The sequence below is a fragment of the Bos grunniens genome, chromosome 18, assembly GCF_055505025.1.
Source record: "Bos grunniens cultivar Pamir isolate PY7600 chromosome 18, Bosgru_T2T1.0, whole genome shotgun sequence".
In the NCBI taxonomy this organism is placed as follows: Eukaryota; Metazoa; Chordata; class Mammalia; order Artiodactyla; family Bovidae; genus Bos; species Bos grunniens.
Window position 1 is genome coordinate 49,683,342 of NC_141182.1, and position 23,052 is coordinate 49,706,393.

Genomic DNA, 23,052 nt, shown 5'->3' on the forward strand with positions numbered 1-23,052 from the left:
TTAGGCTTACATATTGCTGAGAACCACCCTTTACTGATGTGAGAGACTATGACGAACAGGATGGATCTGTAAGTTTCCTTCATTCATCTCACAGGTAGCTGGGTCACTGTGTTCAGCATTCAGGGTAGAGTGATGAACAACTCAGGCCAGGCTCTTGCAGCACGGGAGTCACATTCTATCAGAAGGACAGCAGCAACTGAGAAGTCAGCCCACTATGATGAAAGGGATGATGAACATTAAGAGAGAGAGGTGAGAGGGAGTGGACGGGATGGGGAGGAGACTTTTTGAAGCAACATGTGGTTCTGAACTTGAAAGCCCACTGCCCTCCAAAGAGTGTCATAACCAAATTCATCATGTTCCCTATCTTTTGTTTCCCTTGGTAATTCCCCCAACACAAGCTCCTCTTGTTCTCTCAGGTTCTCTCATCTCCATCATTCTCTGTGCTGTCCTCTGCTCTACCCGCTCCTGCCTCCCTCCATCCTTCCCAAATTCTGCCACTGCAACCCCTGTTAGCCTTTCACTCCATGTTCCCTCGGACTCTACCTTAACTAACACCAGATCCTTCTCCAGAAATACTCCCCACAATCTTTACTGAAGACGCTTCATCCACCCGCTCGCCAAACACCTCAAGGTCTGGAGGAGGAGAGGGGAGTAATCAGGATATGCTACGGAAACAAATGAACCCAAATCCCAGTGACTCACATAAAGGTAGAGACTCCTTCATGTGCCATGTCCAACCTGGGTGGCCCAAGTTCTTCTCCACATGCTCCTTCCTTCACCCAGACTGATGGAGCAGTGTCTAAAACACCACCGATCTCCTAGCTGAGGGAAAAGAGATGTGAACAGCTGTGAGCTGGCTCTTGGAGTTTCAGCTCAAAAGAGATATACATTGATGTGTTCACATTTCATTGGCTAAAGCAGGTCATGTGGCCAAGCTTGATATCAAGTATCTTTAGACTCTGCTATCCCTTAGCAACTTAATGCTGTTTCCAGATATTATTAATCTTTCCCCACACTCTTTTTTTAAATCTTGTTGTTGTTCTTCATTAGCTAAGTCATGTCCGACTCTTTGTGACCCCATGGACTGCAGCTCGCCAGGCTTCCCTGTCCTTCACCATGTCCCAGAGCTTGCTCAAATTCATGTCCGCTGAGTCAGTGATGCCATCCAACCATCTTGTACTCTGTCATCCCCTTTTCCTCCTGTCTTCAATCTTTCCCAGCATCAGGGTCTTTTTCAATGAGTCAGCTCTTCACATCAGGTACCCAAAGTATTGAAGCTTCAGCATCAGTCTTTCCAACTCTCACATCCATACATGACTACTGGAAAAACCATAGCTTTGACTATATGGACCTTTATTGGCAAAGTAATGTCTCTGCTTTTTAATATGCTGTCTAGGTTCATCCAAGTTTTTTTTAATCTATTTATTTTATTTTTGGCTGTGCTGGGTCTTCGTCATTGTGCATGGGTTTTCTCTGGTTGTGGCAAGCAGGGGCTACTCTTTTTTAATAATTTCATTTATTTGTTTGTTTTTGGCTATGCTGGGTGTGTGTTGCTCCTCGAGCTTTCTCTAGTTGTGGTGAACGGGGGCTACTCTTTAGTTGAGGTGGGCAGGCTTCTCACTGCAGTGGCTTCTCTTGCTGTAGTACATGTGCTCTACAGCGTGCAGGCTCAGTAGTCATGGAGCACAGGTTTAGTCGCCCTGTGGCACATGGGAGCTTCCCAGACCAGGGATCAGGCCCATGTGCCCTGCATTGCCAGATGGATTCTTAACCACTGGATATCAGGGAAGCCCCTCCTTCTCCATGCTCTTAAAAAAAGTTCCTTCTTCCCCTTGACAGACCTCCTAGAGTAACAGCTAGATCCTCTTCTCTCTTCTCTTCTGACTCCTTAGTCTCCCTAGAAATCTGAGAATCACACTTAGCTCCTCCCACTCCCTTATTCCATATCAGACCCTTTAGAATGTTCCAGAGGTTCAAAATCTGTCACTTCTCTCATTCCCCACTGAATCTACCCTCTTCCAAATCACCATCATCTCTCACCTGTACTACTGAGTTGCCCTAAAAGTTCATTCAAGTTTTTCCATAAGCTGTCGCTGAATACAACAGCAACCTTTCAAATCTTACTCCACAGTTCATTCATGACCTAGTTGTTGCTCCCCAGCCTAATCCTTCTGTAGATTCCCATGTCCTTCAGGGAGAGTCTAAAATCCTTGCTGTTCATTTTGTTCAGTCACTAAGTCATGTCTGACTCTTTGCAATTCCATGTAAACCACATATTACTGCAAGCCCTATTTTCCCATTCCATAGGTTGTCTTTTCCGGTTTTGCTTGCTTGTTTATTTACAATTACCTTTGCTGTGCAAAAGTTTGTAAGTTTGATTAGGTCTCATTTGTTTGTTTTTATTTGGACCATAAAGAAGGCTAAGTGATGAAGAATTGATGCTTTTGAACTGTGATGTTAGAGCAGACTCTAGAGAGTCCCTTGGACTGCAAGATCAAACCAGTCAACCCTAGAGGAAACTGATCCTGAATATTCATTGGAAGGCAAATACTTTGGCCACCTGATGCGAAGAGCCAACTCATTGGAAAAGACCTTGATGCTGATAAAGATTGAAGGCAAGATGAGAAGGGGATGACAGAGAATGAGATGATTGGATGGCATCACCGACTCAATGGACATGAGCTTGAGCAAGCTCTGGAAGATGGTGAAGGACAGGGAAGCCTGGCGTGCTGCAGTCCATGGGGTTGCAGAGTCAGACACGACCGAGCAACTGAACAGCAATAACAATATGTCAGAGAATGTTTTGCATATACTTTCTTCTAGGAGTTCTATGGTGTCACATCTTAGGTTTAAGTTTTTAAGCCATTTGGTGAAACACTCACTCTGTGAGCGCTTGCTCTCCCAGATCTGGAACTGGATGAAGGCAGAGACTGCCACGTGCCCAACACATTGACCATGCTCAGGAAATATTTTTCCAATGAGAGAATGAGTTTGTCATACATGAAGTCAGGGGAAGGGAAATAGTAAAGGTGACTAGATGCAATTATATATGAGTGAATCAGCTTCCCAAGATAATCAAGAGAGGCAGAGGAGGGCTGGGACGCTTGCGCCACCTCTGATTCACTTAGTCCTGAACTCATCGGACATCACTCCCTTCCTGCATTTCCCTCTGTGTTTCTAGACCTCAGAAAATGCTTTCCTCACCCACACTTATTCAGAGAATCTGGTTTCAAGCCTGAGAGAGTGTTCCCATCCCTCGTCGCCCTCCCTATCTCCTGCTGTTCTCACCTCTCCCCCAGTTCTCCTTCTCCGCACATCCCACAGGTCCTCTAAGCCAAGGCATCTGCAGAGTCTGAAGCATCCCCGAGATGCTGCCCGTCCTCAGCTTCATTCCTGAGCAGAAGGGCCCTGGAAAAAGAAACATGATGCATGAGTGAGACACATCCCAGGCCTGGGCAGAAGTCTCTCTGCCAAACCGGCCGCGTAATGGGCGTGATGGGAACAGCTTGGTGTTTTGGGGTTTTGTTTATTTATTTGGTTAGCTTTTGCTTTTTCTTTCCTTTTTTTTTTTTTGTTTGTTGTTGTTGTTGTTTGTTTTTTGGAATAGCCTTGACAAGGCCCCTGTGTCAAATCATAGTTTCTTCCCTCGAGGCCAAGATGGTGCCTGAAATCATAGCATCAGAGACGCTAGGACTAGCCTTCTGGGACAGTCATAACAACGTACCACAGGCTGGGTGGCTTAAACAATAGAAATTCATTTCTCATGGTTCCAGAGGCAAATACCCAAGAGTAGGGTGAGGGCAGGTGTGGCTTCTTCTGAGCCTCTCTCCTTGCCTTGTAGATGACTGCCTTCTTTCCCCTGCGGACACACACCCCTGATGTTTCTTTGTGTGTCCAAATTTCCTCTTCATGTAAGGACTCCAATCATGATTGAATTAGGACCCATCTAATGGCCTCATTTTCACCTAATCACCTCTTTAAAGGTCCTATCTCCAAAGAAAGTCATTTCAAGGTATTGAGGATTAGGGCTTCAACACATGAATTTGGGGGTAGGGATGGAAGGGAGACAGTTCAGCCCATAAGAGACATTCCTTGGTTTTAGGATATTAACAGTCCTTCAGGGACTTCCCAGTTGGCCCAGTGGTTAAGAATCACTTGCCTATGCAGGGAATATGGGTTCAATCCCTGGTCCAGGAAGATTCCACATCCCACAAGGCAACTGTGGAGCCCGTGCACCATAACGACTGAATTCGAGCTCTAGAGCCTGAGAGCCACAGCTACTGAGCCCACATGCTGCAACTGCTGAACCCCAAGCATGAGGAGCCCCCTCACCACAACGAAGAGTAACCCCCTCTTGCCACAATTAGAGAAAGCCCATGCGCAGCAATGAAGACCTAGTGCAACCAAAAATAAACTAATTTTAAAAAACAGAACTTCAGTGTTCTCTGAATAAAAGCAGTAATGATTAGATTAATGAGTAATTGAATTTGCTGTCTGTGAATGCTAGGGACAGGGTATAATTAATTTAAAAATGAATAGGTACAATTAATTGTATGTAAACTAGCACTCTAATTCAATGCCAGTGGGGGAGGCCTGGGGCCCCAGACATTTCCTCTTGGTTCGGCCAGTCTTGAAGGAGAGAGAGTGTGCGTTAAGTACATTCTTAGAGCTCCAGAAACAAGAAAGCATGAATCTAGAAAAGTAAAGATAGCTCTAGACTCGATGCTTTTTCTGGGGTTATCAGCATAAAGCCAGGATGATAAAGGGCCATTTTCAGAGAAGAAAAATCCTGGGACTTAATCAGAGTGAAAGGAAAGATCACAGTTCTAGATATAAAATTCTAGAACCTGAGAGCAAACCCTTGGTTGGTACTTTTTTAAAAGCCCTCCCTCTAAAAAACACGATGGGAATATATGTTTGTCTCTGCCTTCATGATGAGTAAAGCAAGAGAAAAATTTCCCCTGAGAATTTGTAACAGTAAATCCATATTCCTGTGTATTTAAAGTCTAAATTTGTACTATCTATGTAGCCTGAAAGATGTCCAGACAAAATTTTAGAGTGGTCCCAAGTTGGCTATATCAACCCTGAATGTTAATTGGAAGAACTGATGCTGAAGCTGAAGCTCCAATACTTTAGCCACGTGATGGGAAGAGCCAGATCCCTGGAAAAGGCCCTGATGCTGGGAGAGATTGAAGGTGGGAGGAGAAGGGGATGATAGAGGATGAGATGGTTGGGTGGCATCACCGACTCAATGGACATGGGTTTGAGCAAACTCCAAGAGATGGTGAAGGACAGGGAAGCCTGGCATGCTGTAGTCCATGAGGTCTCAAAGAGTCGACATGACTGAGGGGTTGAATAACAACCCAAGCTAGCTATTCCCACAGGTACATGGCAGAAGTAAACACTAACTCTACCCAGGGAAATGCATTTTAAACCCAGGCTTTAAGGAATTTCCACAGATAAAATCCCAAGGAACATGAGTTCCACAAACCTAACAAGCAGAAGTGACAAACCTCAAGAGTCAGACTCAGAGCTGGTATGAATATTAAATTATAAGGTATTGAATACAAGATAAATAAATGTTTTAAGAAATCAAAGATGGCATTTTGAAAATACTGAAGGGAAAAACAGACTCTCAAGACTGGCAAGGAAGATTTGAACAAGGGAAACTATAAATTACATATGTGAACATTTAAAAACCCAGTGGAAAAATGAAATAGATTATATCACCATTGAAAGGAGAAGAAACTATAACACATATATATTTTAAGAAAGTACACAGGGTGCAGCATAGGGAGAAAAAATGATAGATATTATGAACAATGGGTTAAGAAATATGGAACAGAGTAGGAAGGTCCAACATACATCTAATTTGTGGGTTTTTTTTAAAAAAAGATAGGGGCTTCTCTGGTGGTTTCCTGGTAGTAAAGAGTCTGCCTGCCAATGAGGGAGACATGAGTTCAATCCCTGGTAGGAGAAGATCCCACATGCTATGCCACAACCACTGAGCCTGTGCTCTAGAACCTGGGAGCCACAGCCACTGAAGACCGTACACCCTAGAGCCTGTGCCTTTCAACAAGAGAAGCCACTGCAGTGAGAATCCCGTGCATTACAAGAGAGTAACCCCTGCCTGCTGCAACTAGAGAAAAGCCCGGGCAGCAATGGAGACCCAGCAGAGCCAGAATAAATAAAAAGATAATAGAAGGGAGAGAAGCACATTTGATAATGTCTGGAAAATTTTCAGAATTGATAAGAAAGATTCTTCCTCAAATTCAGGAAACCCAATGAATCCCAAGCAGAATATTTTTTTTAAATATCCACACTAGGTAATTAGTAAACCTTAGCCCACTAGAGAGAATATCATTAGAATAGCCCAAGCATTACTTTTTATTTTTCAATAGCAATAATCCAGAAGATAGTGGAATGAGATCCTCAAAGGGCTAAAATAAAATAACTGTCACACTAGCACTGTATGCCCAGCAAAATACCTTTCAAGAACAAAAAGAAAATGATTGTTTAGACAAACTAAAAAGTAGGAATTAATTCCCAAGATACCCTTTTCAAAAGAATTTCTAAGAGATATACTTTGGGAGGAAGAAAACTAATCCTAGAGTGAAGTTCTGAAACACAAGAAAGAATAAGAAAAGAAAAAGTAAACAAAGGCACGAGGGAAACATACCAAAAATATCAAAACTCTACCAAAAGTACAGTAACAATGTCAAATTTTAATGTTTAAAAAAGAACTAAAATCTTGAACAACTTATAAATAGAGAAGATTTTGTGGAATGCACATGATGATATTTTTAGAGTAAGCACGAAAAGAACAGAAAGTAAGTGTAAAACTTTCAGTATAGCATAGAGAGGAAAACGGAAATGGTGGGAGCAGACTCAATCCAAATGAATGCCGGAAGGAGAATAATGGGAAAGGCAAAACAGAAATGGATGATATGACAGGAGGAATTCTGTATCTCCCCTTTTTGGAGAATAGATGAGAGAATCTTTGTGCAAATCAGTTGAAACATGATGTTTGTAGTTGTTAAATGGAAGTCTGAATATGTGTAGAAAGGTACATATGGGACTTCCCTGGTGATCCAGTGGCCAAGACTCCATGCTTCCATAGTGGGGGGCATGGGTTGATCCCTGGTCAGGGAACTAAGATCCATTTGCTGCATGGCATGGCCAAAAAAAAAAAAAACATATGTATGGATGCTGAGTAGTCAAAAGGGTGGGTGAACTGCCTTCGTGACTAATTGTTTCTTAGCCCAAACCCACCCTTTCACACTCCACTTTCTGGCTCTGAGGCTGCCAGCTCCCTCTTTGATTCTGCTGAGGGAGCACAAGAAAGACAAAAGGCTGGAAGGAGAAAGTACATGTTTCTTCCTGTTTCGCTTGCTGTTCCTGTCAGCATTACTCCAGCAGTAGTTCTTCTCCCTGATGGCAGCAGCTGACTCCTGTCTTTTCCACATTCTCAGTCTCATTTCTGTCTCTGAAACACCGAAACCAGCTGTCCCCTCATCAGAGGACTGGGTTCTGGCTCTACAGGAGTATTCCTTCAACCTTCTAGATTCTAGTAACCTTATTATAATAACTCTATGATGTTCACATCATAGTAAACAGGGCTTTCCTGGTGGCTCAGTGGTAAAGAATCTGCCTGCCAAAGTAGGAGATTTGGGTTTGATCCTTGGGTTGGGAAAATCCCCTGGAGAAGGGAATGGCAACCCACTCCAGTATTCTTGCTTGGAGAATCCTATGGACAGAGGAGTCTGGCTGGCTCTAGTCCACGGGGTTGAAAAAGAGCTGGACGCAACTTAGGGACTAAGCAACAACAACAGTCACAACTAGAAACCTATTCCCTTTGTTGCCTCAGTCCCAGGGGCTGAATGCCTGCATCTGTTATCTCTGATTAATACAACGTCCCCATTTTGTCATCTCAACATCTATTTCACCAACTCAGCCAATTCCTTATATTAAATTCTCTCTGTTAAAATAACTGGTACAGTTTCTGTTTTTCTGACTAAACCCTAGTTAGTATTGTCTCCTGTAGCTATATGACCAAATTTTGGCCAGTGGAATAAGAGCAGATGTAAGGTAGGTAACTTCTGGGTCTTGTCTTTAAAATGAAGCTAATTATTCCATACTTCTGCCTTTTGTCTTCTGATACAGGGGAACAGATTTAGTGACCCTAAGATGGCTTTACCCATATGAGCCAGGATGATGCCTCGAGGAAGCAGTAAGATAGCTGGGACCTGATGACCTCTTGGGGTGGGGCCACCCACCTACTCTGGGACATTTTGTGAAATAAATGTCTTCTGAGGCAGCGTGTTCTAGACTCTCTTTATTATACCATAGTCATTCATCCTAGTGTAAATGGCTCTAAACACCAAAAACACAGGATCCCCAAAACTTAAATAATATAATACAAATAACTCTCGGCTTAGAAAATAAAACACAGGAATTTCCTAGTGGTCCAGGAGTTAAGAATCTGCCTGTCAATGCAGGGAACATGGGCTTGATCCCTGGGCCAGGAAGATTTCACATGGCATGACGCAATTAAGCCTATGCACCACAACTACCGAGCCTGACCTCCAGCAGACGAGCACCGCAGCTGCTGAAGCCAGCATGTCTCAGAGCTAGCGCTCTGCAACAGGACAAGCTGCTGCGGTCAGAAGCCTGTGCACCGCAACTAGAGAGTAGCCTCTGTTCTGTGCAACTAGAGAAAGCCCATACGCAGCAACAAAGACTCAGTGCGGCCAAAAATAAATGAAATAAATCCTATAACTGAATGGCAATAAAAGCGCTACGAAAGCAAAGTTTCAAGGGTAATTCGTTGCTTTGAACATTTTTATCAAAAGACTGAAAACAAATGGAGGAAGCCTCAGCTTAGAACTTAAATATGAAACAACAGAGAGAAATCCAAAAAGGAAAAAGAAAATAATTTAAAGGCTGAAATTGATAGAGTGAAAACACAGAGAAGACCAAGAATTTAAAAAAGCTCAAAACTTGGCAATTTGAAATTCTAATAAGATAGAAATGCTTCAGGCAAGACTGATAGAAAAGAGAAAGATGCAAATAAAAACAAAATGCATAACTTAAAAGGGGGAACTATAGATAGAGATATTTTCAAATGATAAAATAAATTTTTGAACTACATAGACCAGTGCACTTGAAAATCTTGACAAAACAGACAAATTTCCACAAGAATAGAAAACGCCAATACTGAAACAGGAAACAGGAAACTCTGAAGAGACCAACAGCCATTAAAGAAACTTTAGTTAAAAGAACTGATGCTGAAGCTGAAACTCCAGTACTTTGGCCACCTCATGCGAAGAGCTGACTCATTTGAAAAGACCCTGATGCTGGGAAAGATTAAGGGCAGGCGGAGAAGGGGACAACAGAGGATAAGATGGTTGGATGACATCACCGACTCAATGGACATGAGTTTGGGTAAACTCTGGGAGTTGGTGATGGACAGGGAGGCCTGGTCTCAAAGAGTCGGACACAACTGAGCGACTGAACTAAACTGAACTGATATGACAGTAAACAACTAGAAACTCTAACAAAAATAAGATCCCATTCAGAACAGTAACAAAATTTAAAGGTAATCTAGGAATTCATCTGTCAATCCACAAGATGTTTATGAAGAAACAAAATTTAGGGAATTCCCTGGCAGTCTAATGGTTAGAACTCCGAGCTTTCACTGCCAAGTACTTGGATTCAATCCCTGGTCTGGGAATTAAGATCCCAGAAGTCACGTGGCATGGCCAAAAAAGAAAATAATAATAATGTTATTAAAGGAAACAGAAGAAATCTAACAAGGGGAGATGTACCATGTTCGTGAATGCAACAATTTAATATTATTAAGATGTTTCTTCTATCTAAACCGAGCTATAAATTCAACACAAGCCCAAATTCCAAAAAGATTTTTTTAAGAAACAAAATAAATGGATTAAAAAATGTATGTGGAAGAATCAAGACTCACAAACAGATAAGAGGATCTGTATCAAGTAAGATATGCCAAATGGACTTCCTGGTGATCCAGGTGATCCAGTAGCTAAGACTTCATGTCCCCAATCACATGCTGCAACAAAGACCTGCCACAGCCAAATAAATAAATAAATAAAAATAGTTTATCGAAAAGATACCAAAAAGCCAGAGTAAAGAAAGAAAACAAAGGTGGAACGGCACATGGTCAGACAAACTGATCAAAGGAACAGGAAAGAGACATGTGTATATGAAAGACCTTGAGATATTCCAGAATAAGCATCCTAATCAGAAGGGAAGAGATGGGCTGTTTAAGGATAACATCGTGAAAACTGATTCTTTATAAGGAAAAAAGAAAAGTTGGTTCCCTACTTTTCACCACAATACAAAGGTCAAACAAATGGATTAGAGACCTAAACATGAAAGATAATAAGTCTATAAGGCTAGCATATGCCTTTCACAAGGCTGCAGGAACAAGGGACCACAGACTGGGTGGCTTAACACAACAGAAATGTACTGTCTCCCAGTTCTGGAGGCTAGAAGTCGAAAACCGAGGTGTGAAGGGGCCAAGCTCCCTCTGGAATCTGTAGGGGAATCCTTCCTTGCTTTGTCTTAGCTTTGGGTGATTTGCTGGCAATCCTTGCAGTTCCTCGGCTTGCAGCTGCACTGCGGAACTCCAGTCTCAGCCTTTCTCATCACATGGCACTTTTCCCTCTGGGTGTCTGTCTCCAAGTGGCTGTCTTCTTATAAGGACATCAGTCCTATCGGGCTAGGGCCCCGCCCTACTCCAGTATGACCTCATCTTCATTTAATTCATTACATCTGCAACCACTCTGTTTCCAAATAAAAGCACATTCTGGACTACTCAGGGTAAGGATTTCAGCATATCTGTTTTTAAGAGATGTAATTCAACCCAGAACAGCTAGTAGAAAAATGCAGAATATTTTTATGACTTTGGAGTGAATACAGATGTTTAAACCAAGAAAACAGAAACCATATAATGAGATGGATTTGACTGTATTAAGATTAAAGTTTTCCTGCAAACAAAGACATGATTGAAAAAGTTTAATAAGTGACAAACCAGGAGAACATATTTCTAGCTTCAAAAAAAAAATGTGATTAAAATCCAGAATATACAACAAAATCCTGCAAATATTTAAGAATGCATGCATGCATACTCAATCGCTCAGTCAGGAACCCCAATATAAAAATGAAGAAAAGATATGAATAGGCCTATTTCCCTGGTACTCCAGTGGTTAAGAATCTGCCTGACAAAAGTTCTTTCTGGGTAACAAAACACTCATGTATTAGCCAGGAATATAGCCATCCGGAATCAAGATTACATTTCAAAGAATCTCTTGAAGCTAAAAAGCCAGGCAACAATGTTCAGATCCATTGAATACAAGTGGAAGTGATTAGATCACTTCCAGGAAATGTCCTCAAACGGATATGTCATGATTATCTGTCCTTTCTTCCTTTCCTATGTCCAGAATGTGGTCAGGATGGCTGGAGACAAATAAGTCATCTTTGACTACATAGTGATTTGGGGATGGAGGAAACTCATGGTGGAGCCTGAGTCCCTAACACTATGGAGACAAGTCAACCATGAATCATCTTCTTTCTGGGATACAGAAGTAAATGTATATCTTGTTTAACTGAGTGTTATTTGACAAACCACACAACCCAACATAATCCTACCAGAACTCCCCAAAGGAAAATCTTGGCACATCTGGAAAAAGATAGAGGCAGGGATTAAGCACAGGCATGTCCACTATCTCACTCCCTGAAAAATGTTGTCTCAGTCATGGTCATTACTCCGGTTGGAAATCTGAAGAGGGAAATCTGTCTGTCTCTGATCGATCTGAATAATCCAGAAATTTCAGAGTTTATTAATTTCAAGACAAAACTAATCTGAAAGTTGAGTCAAGCACAAAATTATCAGAAATGGCTATATCCATGGTTTTCTCCACCCAGGAAAACAAGCACCTGTCAGAGTAGATTAATCCACAATTAACCTGCAGGTTTGCAATGCGGAGAACTGCTGAAAGTACATATTAGAACTTCTTTCAATATTTGTTTTGACATTTTTATTAAGAGTTTGAGTGAGGAATTAAATTGTAATCAAAAACAGAGATGGCATGATGCCAATAGAACAGTTCATGCCTTGAATAATGGAATCAGAATTACACAACATCAGAACCCCGAGAGGTTTTAAGCTATCATAACTCCCCATTTTACAGCCCAGAAAACTGAGGCTCAGAGTTGTCAACTTGCTTGCCTGGAATCAAGGGTAAAGTTGTTGGTATACCTTCTTTCTACTTTTTCTTTTTGAATGAATGAAAACTATGTCATTAAAAAAAAAAAAGAAAATCTGTCTGATAATGCATGTCCCTGGTCCAGGAAGATCCCACATGCCCCAGGATATCTAAGCCCATGCCCCAACTACTGAGCCTGCGCACTAGAGCGGGGAGCTGCAACTACGAAAGCCCGAGTGCCCTACAGCCCGTGCTCTGCAACAAGAGAAGTCACTGCAGTGAGACGCCCATGCAGCGCAACTAGAGGGTAGCCCCTGCTCACCACAACTAGAGAAAGCCCACACGCAGAAATGAATACCCAGTGTAGCCAAATAAATAAAATTTTAAAGATATGAATAGGCAATTAACATAAAAGGAAATCTAACTGGTTAACAAGTCTGAAGAGATGCTCAACTTCCTTCATAATCAGTTAGAAAATTATAACTTTTTTAAACTTTTTATTTTGTATTGCGGTATGGCCAGTTACAACATGACATTTTAAATCTATCAGACTGGTCAAAATTAAAAGGTCAGTGAGGGACTAGTATTAGTGAAGTCATGTAGAATTTGGAACTATCATGCACTTTGGTTAGCATAATTCAGTATGTATATCGTATGATCCAGCAACCCCAATTTTGGTGTATAATCCAGAGAAACTGTCACTCAAATCCCAAAGGATATAAGTACAAGACTCTTAATTGAAGTGCTGTTTGTAGTAGCTAAGAATTCAAGGCAATGTAGGTCTTCTTCATTGGTAGGTGAATAATTAAGGATGGCGAACTAATAAATTAGAGTGCTATGCAGCAAACAGAAGCAATTACCTAGATACACAAACAATATGGAATGCTCTTAAAACAATATTGAGCAAAAAATGTAAAAACAGAAACATAGTTGGTTCAATTTTTATAAATTAAAACCATATACATATACAAAGCACTATACATCTTTTAGAAATATAGACATAAAAGTACTACTATATTTTAAAAAAAAGAAATAAAGACATATCCAAGAACCACAAACACATCAGAAAGTGTGCCTTTGAGGAGGAGGAAGAAATGAAAGTTGGAATGGGAATATGGAGAAAAAAATAACGTAAGAGAATAACTTCATACAAACTACTCTTACAGTGTATCAGAAATGAAACAGCATGGTAAAATCAACTCTCAGAAAAAGAAAAGAAAAAAAAAATAATGAAAGAATGAAAAAAGAAGTACCAAGGAAATGTTAAGAAAAAAGTTGCATTAAAAGCAAAACTCATTAGGAAAGACAACAAAGGCTTTTTCATATTGATAAAAGAAATAATTCACTTATGTCATATTAATATCATAAACCCTTATGCTCCTAACAACGTAACTTCAAAATATATGAAGCAAACACTGTTACAGTTAAAAGGAGAAATGAACATAGCCTCACTCATAATAGGAGACTTATTTGCACCTTCCAGAAGCCAATAGATCAGAGGGGGAAAAAAGGACAGACGTAATAGTTAAGAATTAGATCATTAATAAACTTGTATGGTCAGACCTCTTATCCCAACAACTGGAATGCACATCATTTAAAGACGGAACACAGTCGGGCTCAGCCCCAGGCCGAGGCCAGGTCAGGGCTCCTGCTCGGGGTCCTTGGGCCCCTCGTCGGGGCGCCCGGGGTCCCTATGTACACACCAAGTTCTTGCAAGGACCGGTCGAAGCTGGGGCCGGAGGGAGGGGACCTTATTTCCTAGGGTCAATTCTCTTGCGGTCTCGGCCTGCTGACCCTTTGACCTCTCACCTACAGGGCCCTTGGCGGCCGTAAACCAGCCGGTCGCCCGAGCTCCGAGGACGCTTTGCGCCCCGTCGCCTCCCGGCCTCATTAGGCCGGCCGGGCTGTAAAGCAGGAATCAGCCGCTGCCTAATCCGGACCTGGGGTCAATGCGAGCCCAAACAATGTGCACAAAGACGGCTTTGGAGCAAGAATTTGGAATATGCATTTAAGTTGTCCTGCTTTGCACTGGAAACCCCTGGGCGATTAAAATAAGCCTGCCTCGTCATATTTTCTGTCTTTTTCTTATGTGTAGTTCCTGCAAGTCAAAGGGGCCAGAGTCCCTTCTGCAGTTTGGGAACTTGTTTTGAAATAGCCACCAGATTTTTTCCCTCTTTGGGTGAAGTTTCCTTCCAGGCTTCAGCCTCTTCACCCCACCCTCTGACTGGAATAGAGTACTGACATCTTTGAGAGCGCAAAGGAGGTAGATGGTGCTTGCTGTATACTTTATTTTTGATGATGCTTGCTGTATGCTTTATTTTTCCATGCTATAGTTTGAACCCTGAGGTTTGAGCTTTTTCCTGGTTAAATCTCTTGGTACCAAAAGTGTGGAAAATGAAATGTTCATTAACTTGAAAAATCTTTAGCCAATGGATAGGCAGTTTGTCTCTTTGAGAACTGCAGTACCCAGTCTCTAACATTGACTTTAAAATCAAGCTAAAGATGCACTGGTAAACTATCTCCCCTGGATACCTGCGGTGTTCTTTGGGTCATTTGATATGGTAAAACTGTGGTTGATTTTCACAAGAGTTACGTGAATGGAATTTCTATAAAACTGGACGAGTGACAAATTGGTAGAGATCTTTTTGTTTGTTTGAATGATAACTCCAAAGGGCTCTCCCTTTCCCTCTGAGGTGTGGTTTCTACCATCACTCTTGAAATTTACGGCCTGAAAAACACTAAGTTCGTGGAAGCCTTTAAAGGGGGGAGTGTTCAGAACACTTGGACTAATAATAACTTAACACAGGAGCAAAACTTCTTTGAATAAGATTCTTGTTGTCAAAAACCTGTTGAAACTAAAGAAAACATATTTCTTTGAAAATCATCTAATAGAGCAAACAGTTTTGTATATTTTTAATGTGATGACAGTCCAACCTGTCTACTGATCTGATGAATAGAGAAATGTGAGCTCTATAGTAACTAGAAGAATCAGATCAGATCAGATCATATCAGTTGCTCAGTTGTGCCCGACTCTTTGCGACCCCATGAATCGCAGCACGCCAGGCCTCCCTGTCCATCACCAACTCCCGGAGTTCACTCAGACTCACGTCCATCGAGTCAGGGATGCCATCCAGCCATCTCATCCTCTGTCGTCCCCTTCTCCTCCTGCCCCCAATCCCTCCCAGCATCAGAGTCTTTTCCAATGAGTCAACTCTTCACATGACGTGGCCAAAGTACTGGAGTTTCAGCTTCAGCATCATTCCCTCCAAAGAAATCCCAGGGCTGATCTCCTTCAGAATGGACTGGTTGGATCTCCTTGCAGTCCAGGGGACTCTCAAGAGTCCTCTCCAACACCACAGTTCAAAAGCATCAATTCTTCGGCGCTCAGCCTTCTTCACAGTCCAACTCTCACATCCATACATGACCACAGGAAAAACCATAGCCTTGACTAGACGAACCTTTGTTGGCAAAGTAATGTCTCTGCTTTTGAATATGCTATCTAGGTGGGTCATAACTTTCCTTCCAAGGAGTAAGCGTCTTTTAATTTCATGGCTGCAGTCACCATCTGTAGTGATTTTGGAGCCCAGAAAAATAAAGTCTGACACCGTTTCCACTGTTTCCCCATCTATTTCCCATGAAGTGGTGGGACCGGATGCCATGATCTTCGTTTTCTGAATGTTGAGCTTTAAGCCAACTTTTTCACTCTCCACTTTCACTTTCATCAAGAGGCTTTTGAGTTCCTCTTCACTTTCTGCCATAAGGGTGGTGTCATCTGCATATCTGGGGTTATTGATATTTCTCCCGGCAATCTTGATTCCAGCTTGTGCTTCTTCCAGTCCAGTGTTTCTCATGATGTACTCTGCATATAAATTAAATAAACAGGGTAACAATATACAGCCTTGACATACTTCTTTTCCTATTTGGAACCAGTCTGTTGTTCCATGTCCAGTTCTAACTGTTGCTTCCTGACCTGCATACAAATTTCTCAAGAGGCAGATCAGGTGGTCTGGTATTCCCATCTCTTTCAGAATTTTCCACAGTTTACTGTGATCCACACAGTCAAAGGCTTTGGCATAGTCAATAAAGCAGAACTAAAAGAATAACCTTCACCAAATGGCAAGTTTCTAATGTTTGTTCTCTGATCGGGTGTGTATGTTGTTTTATTAAAACACAACCTATGTAAAGACCATTTGAGCATAAGATGTTAAAAATAGAAGATTCCATTGTGTTTTATAATAAGCTAGCTTTTAAAACAACATATCCAATAACATTTTATGATATTTTTCTAAGAGTAAATGTAGCTTGTTTTGACCTATCTGCAGTTCACTTTTTGTTTTTTTTTTGCCAGTGTTGTCCTGCTTGGTATCTGGGACAGTCTCTAATTCATGACAGTGAACTTGATACTGATGTTGGTATATAGCAGCCAGCCCTCCATAACACTATCTATCCTAAATTCAGGGTTAATGCCAAACCTGTGTAAGAAATGATTTACCGAAGTTTCAAAGAAAACCACGTCAATTTGGATGTCTGTTACCTTGAAGTGATCATTTTAAGAGGAGTAGCTTCTTCCCTAGGTATAAAAAGACTATTTTCTTCTTTTGGTGTATTTCATTCTGTATTGAGCAATCATTTGTGAAATGAAAAAGCAAAAAAACACCCCCTCCACACACACAAACCTCCAGCCAATTTAGGATCATAAACATGAAGATGGAGGTGAAGACTAGCCTAATTCAGTGTGTATTATCTCATGCATTGTGTTGACTGTTGAAAATCTCTTTCAAATATCCGCATTCCACATGTAGAACTAAAGTGTTTAAAACTAGAAATATGAATGCTTGTTTTGTTAATTTCATGTTTGTGTTCAAAAAGCAACATCCAGGATCTCTACAATTGACTTAAATAAAACCATTTAAGTTAAAAAAAAAAAAAAACAGAACACTTCCAAAACAAAACCAAAAAATGCTGCATACTAGGTCAAAAACGAAATCTCAATAAATTCCTAGAATTTATGTCATTCAAAATACATTCATTAAATAAAATTAGAAATCAACTACAAAAAGAAAATCAAAGAAAAATCCATTACCTAGATATTAAAAACCACATTTCTAAATAATTTGGGGGTTAATAGGAATTGAAATTACATTTTTTTGGAACTGAATGACAGTGAAAGCACTACATAGTAAAACCTGGGGTATACATAATAACAATAAATACTAATGTGGAAAAAATGAATCAACAAGGCAGAAATTAATGAAATAAAATATCCCTCCAAAAAATTAGTAAAAGGGATTATCTTCTACTTATTTTCAGCAAACAAAAAGCTGAAAGCTTTTTAAAGACCAATAAAACTGTAAATTTTGTTTCAAATCTGATCCAGAAAGATAAGAGAAGGAATAAATAAACATCAGGAAAGTCAAAAGAAATATAACTTCGGATCCATATGATTCATCAGAAATAATAAGCATAAAGTTATGCCAATGAATCTGAAATCCCAGATAAAATACTGTTCTAGGCATACATAAATTACAAAAATGTATTCTGGGAGAAAGTAATAAATTTGAATAAACCAATATCCACAGAAGAGGTTGAAATTGTAGTCAAAGACCTACTAAAAAGGCACCAAATACGAATGCTCTGACACTCAAATTCTACACTCAAATGTCCAAGGGACAGATACCTCTAATGTATCACAAACCATTCCAGAGTGTAAGCAAAGGTAGGTGGCTCCCTCCCGCAAAGCACAGAGCACTGCTAGCTTCCCTTACGTCATAACTGGGCAAGGACAGCGCAAGAAGGAAAACCATGAGTCAGTCAGTTCCACTCATGAAAACAAATGCACAGCAACTCTGAATAAAATGGTATTAAATCAAATCCAGCAATAGTGAAAGAAAGGAGGATGATACTACATTAACAACACAAAAGTCATCTGATTATATCAATAAATGTATAGAAAGCATTTAATAAGAGTCAATACCTACTAAAAAAATACTTCATAGCAATAAGGAATAAATTTTTTAAATGTACTGAAAACATCATACTTGATGAAATCTTAGGGGCATTCTTTTAAAAAGTCTAGAACAAGAACAAGGATTGTCCATTATCATGACTGTTATTCAACACTGTATTGGAACTCTGAACCAAAGAGCGAGGGGTGAGAAATGAGTTATAAAGATTGGAAAAATTAAGCTTTTATTTCTCTCCTGGACACCAGAACCATCTAGCTAGAATAGTGTGGAGAATTATCTGTCAAGCTATTCTAGAATGAATAAGAGTGAGTTCAACAAGGTAGCCAGATCCAAGCTCAGCATTAAAAACAGCAGTAACTGATTAGGAGAGAAAAAAAAAAAAATCTCAGCCATTAGTAAAAAAGTAAAAACAGTCAAGTCCAGCCAGTGAACCAAAAAGCCATGTATAAGATATCCCAGGAAAAAATTGTATGTACACCCAAGAACGGAAGACTCAGTATTACAAAGTAATAGATTCTCCCCAAATTAATAATTATTCATTATATTCCCAACCAAAATCCGAAGGATTTTTTTATGGATTTCACAAATGCCACCCCACTCCCCATTCCCATCGCAGAGTCCCCCGGGTTTAGAACCAAGCCAAGTCCTCCTCACCAAAGTCTAGGCATCTGCTTGGAGACCACCTGTTCTGCTGCTCACCTTCTTCGACTTGAATCACCCCATAAACAATTGGTAAACAAAATAAGACGGTAGCATATCACCGTCATATTGGTTAATAGGCAATTTTCTCTAGGAGGCCAATGTTTTGAAGCAATCAGAGGTAAATTTTCTCATAATTAAAGGGGAAGACTTAGTAATAAAAGAAGATATTAAAGGGAAAAGCTGCAACTCTACAAAAATGTGTTCCTTTAGATCCACAATGGATGGTTTAGTGATTTCAAAAACCATAACATTTACTACAATGATATTGTTCAGTCACAAAGTCCTGTCTGGCTCTTTGCGATCCCATGGATTGCTGCAAACCAGGTTTCTCTGTCCTTCGCTATTCCCCAGAGTTACTCAAACTAATGTCCATTGAGTTGGTGATGCTATTCAACCCTCTCATCCTCTGTTGCCCCCTTCTCCTCTTGCCCTCAATCTTTCCCAGCATCAGGGTCTTTTCCAGTGAGATAGTATGTGCCAAAGCTGTGAAAGCAGGTGAAGAAACTACAACATTTTCCCACATTAAAATAACAGATTAATGAAGACTACATCTTGGATCAGATTTTCTTTTTTTTGGCAGCCCTGGGCAGCTTACAGGGATCTTAGTTCCCTGACACACAGGAAGTATTACTAAGTGCATATGACCTACGGAGATTTAACTGTGATTGTATTTTTATTAGGGTTTCCCAGGTGGCTCAGTGATAAAAGAATCTGCCTGCCAAGGCAGGAGACGTGGGCACCCTCCCTGGGTTGGGAAGATCCCCTGGAGGAGGAAATGACAACCCACTCCCAATATTCTTGCCTGGGAATCCCCTGAACAGAGGCGTCTGGCGGGCTACAGTCCAGGGGGTCAAAAAGAATGGGACGGCTGAGCACATTTTTATTGGAATTCGTTACTGGTTTTGTATAACTCATTATACAGTTACATGTGTTTTCAGCAAGCTGTCCCTAATTCTGTTTTTCCCCATAAAGCCTTTTTATTTTTAACATGCACTGTTTTGCAGAACTACAGGTTTTTCAGGAAAGCAGAAAGACCTGTCCTCAAGAAGCTGGGGCCTCTCTTGTAACAAGCAAGCAATTCTTGAGAATTCCTGAGCTTCCCTCACATGTAGCCAGGAGAGCAGGTACCCTTTTCCCTCTGAGCCGGGAACAATTTCCCAGGAGACTGTGGGGCAGTTCTCTAGGGTTCAGGCACCAGAGCCAGTCATTGTCCTCTTCTCTCCTCCTGCCAGACCCCCACACCAGTCAGGAGAGGCTCAGTGAAAAGATCCAGAATTTTGCTGCTTACAAGCTTTCGGATCTTGAGCAATTCCCAGAACCTCTGCAGGACTGTTTACCCACTCTTTAAATGGGAAGGCATGTTTTTTTCCCCTAATCATTACTGTCGTTGCGGCCGTGGTGGGTTTTCATTTAAAAATCTGCCTTTGATTTTTGCTTTGTCATTTACCTTTGTGACCTTGGACAAGACACTTTACTTCCCTAGGCGTCATCTGTAAAATGGGGCTTTGAGAGCATTTAGTACTGCCGTGTGGGCAGGCACTTAGCAGTAAGATGCATATTAAGCCTCAGGAAATTGAAGTTCCCATTATGAAAGGCGGGGATTCTCGAGTTGTGACTGTGGAGGCAGAGGAACCCAGGGCTGGTGGCGAAAGCAGATGTGGCGGTGATTTCCTCAGGGACACTCCACACATCCTCCCAGCCCCGTCTTCCCAGCAGAGGCCTCACGGTCAGCTCGACCCGCGAGCTTGTGGGAGCTCTCTGGGGGGCTGCCTCCCCACAGCTTCGGTCCGGCGTGTAGTCCGAACGGACTACACTTCCCGGCGTGCACCTCGGGTCGGGCCCCCGAGGGGCAGTCCAGCCGTGGGGACCTCGTCCTGGCCGCGTTAGAGGCGCTGGGCAGTAACCACCATTCACGCAGCTCCTACTTTTCCCTTTGCGAAGCGCGTCAGTCACCATCAACCCCACCTTGGGCCGCGGCCCTCGAAGGGACTGTGAGGAGCACTCGGCCCTTTCCTCCTCTCCTCCTCCAGGGGTCTGGCCCACCGCGTCCCAGGGAGGGTCCGAGGCCAGGCTTATCTACCCGGGAGAATTCCTTCGTCCCCGCGTAGTCCCCACTTCGGCCCGAGGCTGGCAGTCAGGCTCTGGAGGCTGAGGGACCGGGACGGACTTCGAAGCCGCGCTGCCGGAGACTACAACTCCCAGGCGGCACCGCGGCTCGGCGGCAGCGAGCACGTCACTCAGGCACCGCCGGCGGCCCCGGGAAGCGGCGCGGGCGGGGGCAGGGGCTGGGGCCAACCGGGAGGCCGGTGCTGAGGATGGGGGCCGCCCGGCCGCCCCGCGCGTGAGGAGGCCGAGGGGCGCGCCACCCCGTCCTGGGGCGGGCGCCCCCGGAGCCCCGCCAGCCCCGCCCCGCCCGGAGGTTGTGGCCCGGGATGCGGAGCCGGGGGCCGCCGGTGGAGCTGCGCGGGGTGAGAGGCGCGGGGAAGGGGGCTGCCTGCTTCCCTCACCCTCGTCCCCCACCGGCGGACCCCGGCAGGAATTCGGCAGCTGAGCGGCCAGGCCTTCTTAGCGCCCTGACGTTTAGGGGGGACAGGTGAACCCGCTGCCCTTCCCCCACCCCACCCTGCCTGGACAGCTGAATCAGGGGGCACGACCCTGCCCTTTTAAAGAGGCTTTTTCTTGCTCCTGTGGAGGGCCCCCTAGCCATGGCGCCCAGGAGTCCCCTAGAATCCGCAGGGACTGCCCCCCATCCTGGCCGCCGGGGCCCGCCCTCTGCATCCCGCGGGCAGCCTGTGTGAAGCGGCCTCCCGCAGACCCCGGCCCCTCCCCCATGGAGGAGGAGGAGTGGGGGGCGGCCAAGGAGTGGGGCACGACCCCCGCGGGGCCCGTCTGGACCGCAGTGTTCGACTACGAGGCGGCGGGCGAAGAGGAGCTGACCCTGCGGAGGGGTGACCGCGTCCAGGTGCTTTCCCAGGACTGTGCCGTGTCGGGCGACGAGGGCTGGTGGACCGGGCAGCTACCCAGCGGTCGTGTGGGCGTCTTCCCCAGCAACTACGTGGCCCTCGGCACCCCCGCCGCGCCCGCCGGCCTCCAGCTGCCCCAGGAGATCCCCTTCCACGAGCTGCAGCTAGAGGAGATCATCGGCGTAGGGGGCTTTGGCAAGGTCTATCGGGCCCTGTGGCGAGGCGAGGAGGTGGCCGTCAAGGCCGCCCGGCTGGACCCTGAACGGGACCCGGCAGTGACAGCAGAGCAGGTGCGCCAGGAGGCCCGACTCTTCGGCGCCCTGCAGCACCCCAACATCATTGCCCTCAGGGGCGCCTGCCTCAGCCCCCCACACCTCTGCCTGGTGATGGAGTATGCCAGAGGGGGCGCCCTGAGCAGGGTGCTGGCAGGGCGCCGGGTGCCCCCTCACGTGCTGGTCAACTGGGCTGTGCAGGTGGCCCGGGGCATGAACTACCTACACAATGATGCCCCTGTGCCCATCATCCACCGGGACCTCAAGTCCATCAACAGTAAGTGGTGTCCTCCTCCAAAAACTTGCTTCCATTGAACTTTGTGAGGCCAAGCCTTGGTGGCGGGAGGGGGACACCAGAAAATCTTGGCTGGGGCAAGAGGGGGCAGCAGTATACCTTCAGGGCTGGGTGAGACAGTCCTTGTCCCATTAAGGGAGGAAAAGGAAGTCCAGAAAGGTTGAAGACTACAGTCACAGTAGCTCTATAAACATGTATCCATGAACACTGTGACAGGCCCTGTGTTCCCTGCTGTGAACAGGACAGGTACAGTGCCTGCCCTCGTGGCCCTTACAGTCCAGCGCTACCACAGTCCACCAGGCAGAGGCAGAAAGAGCCTGGCCAGAGTCAGGGGTTCTCAGCCTCAGTGCTATGGACATTTGGCACTGGAGGGTTGCAGAGGGGCTGACCTGGGTGCTGTAAGTTATGGAGTAGCATCCTTGGCCTCTACCTACTAGATGCCATTAGCATTCCCCACCCCCCAGTTAGGAGAACCAAAAACGTTTTCAGACATTGCCAAATGTCCTCTGTAGGGCAAAATAGCCCTCAGTTGAGAACCACTTCCTGGTGTCCTCCTGGGCCTCTGTCCCAGCTAGCCAAGACAAACTGGGAAAGAGGAGGAGAAGGAAGAAAAGGGAT

The 23,052-nt window shown here is 43.7% G+C and overlaps 1 protein-coding gene and 1 long non-coding RNA gene across 7 annotated transcripts in view; one reads left to right on the forward strand and one right to left on the reverse strand.

Annotated features, from left to right (window-relative positions):
- LOC147353848 (uncharacterized) lies at positions 1-21,116 on the reverse strand. 2 transcript variants are annotated; one of them, XR_015145998.1, is made up of 4 exons: positions 20,870-21,116; positions 3,289-3,408; positions 703-822; positions 1-212 (listed from the first exon to the last, which is right to left on the reverse strand). It is a non-coding gene; the product is annotated as an uncharacterized LOC147353848 (long non-coding RNA). The 2 variants fall into 2 exon arrangements; XR_015145999.1 differs by having other exon boundaries at positions 20,985-21,106.
- The window catches only part of MAP3K10 (mitogen-activated protein kinase kinase kinase 10), a 16,242-nt gene continuing 14,261 nt past the window's right edge, over positions 21,072-23,052 (forward strand). For 4 of the 5 annotated variants that reach the window (XM_086352530.1, XM_086352531.1, XM_086352536.1 and 1 more), the window contains exon 1: positions 21,072-22,416. In XM_086352530.1, coding sequence (XP_086208656.1) covers positions 21,735-22,416 — 682 coding nt within the window. In that variant the 5' untranslated portion in view covers positions 21,072-21,734. The remainder of the gene's footprint in view (positions 22,417-23,052) is intronic. The other variant, XM_086352534.1, reaches the window with a different exon arrangement.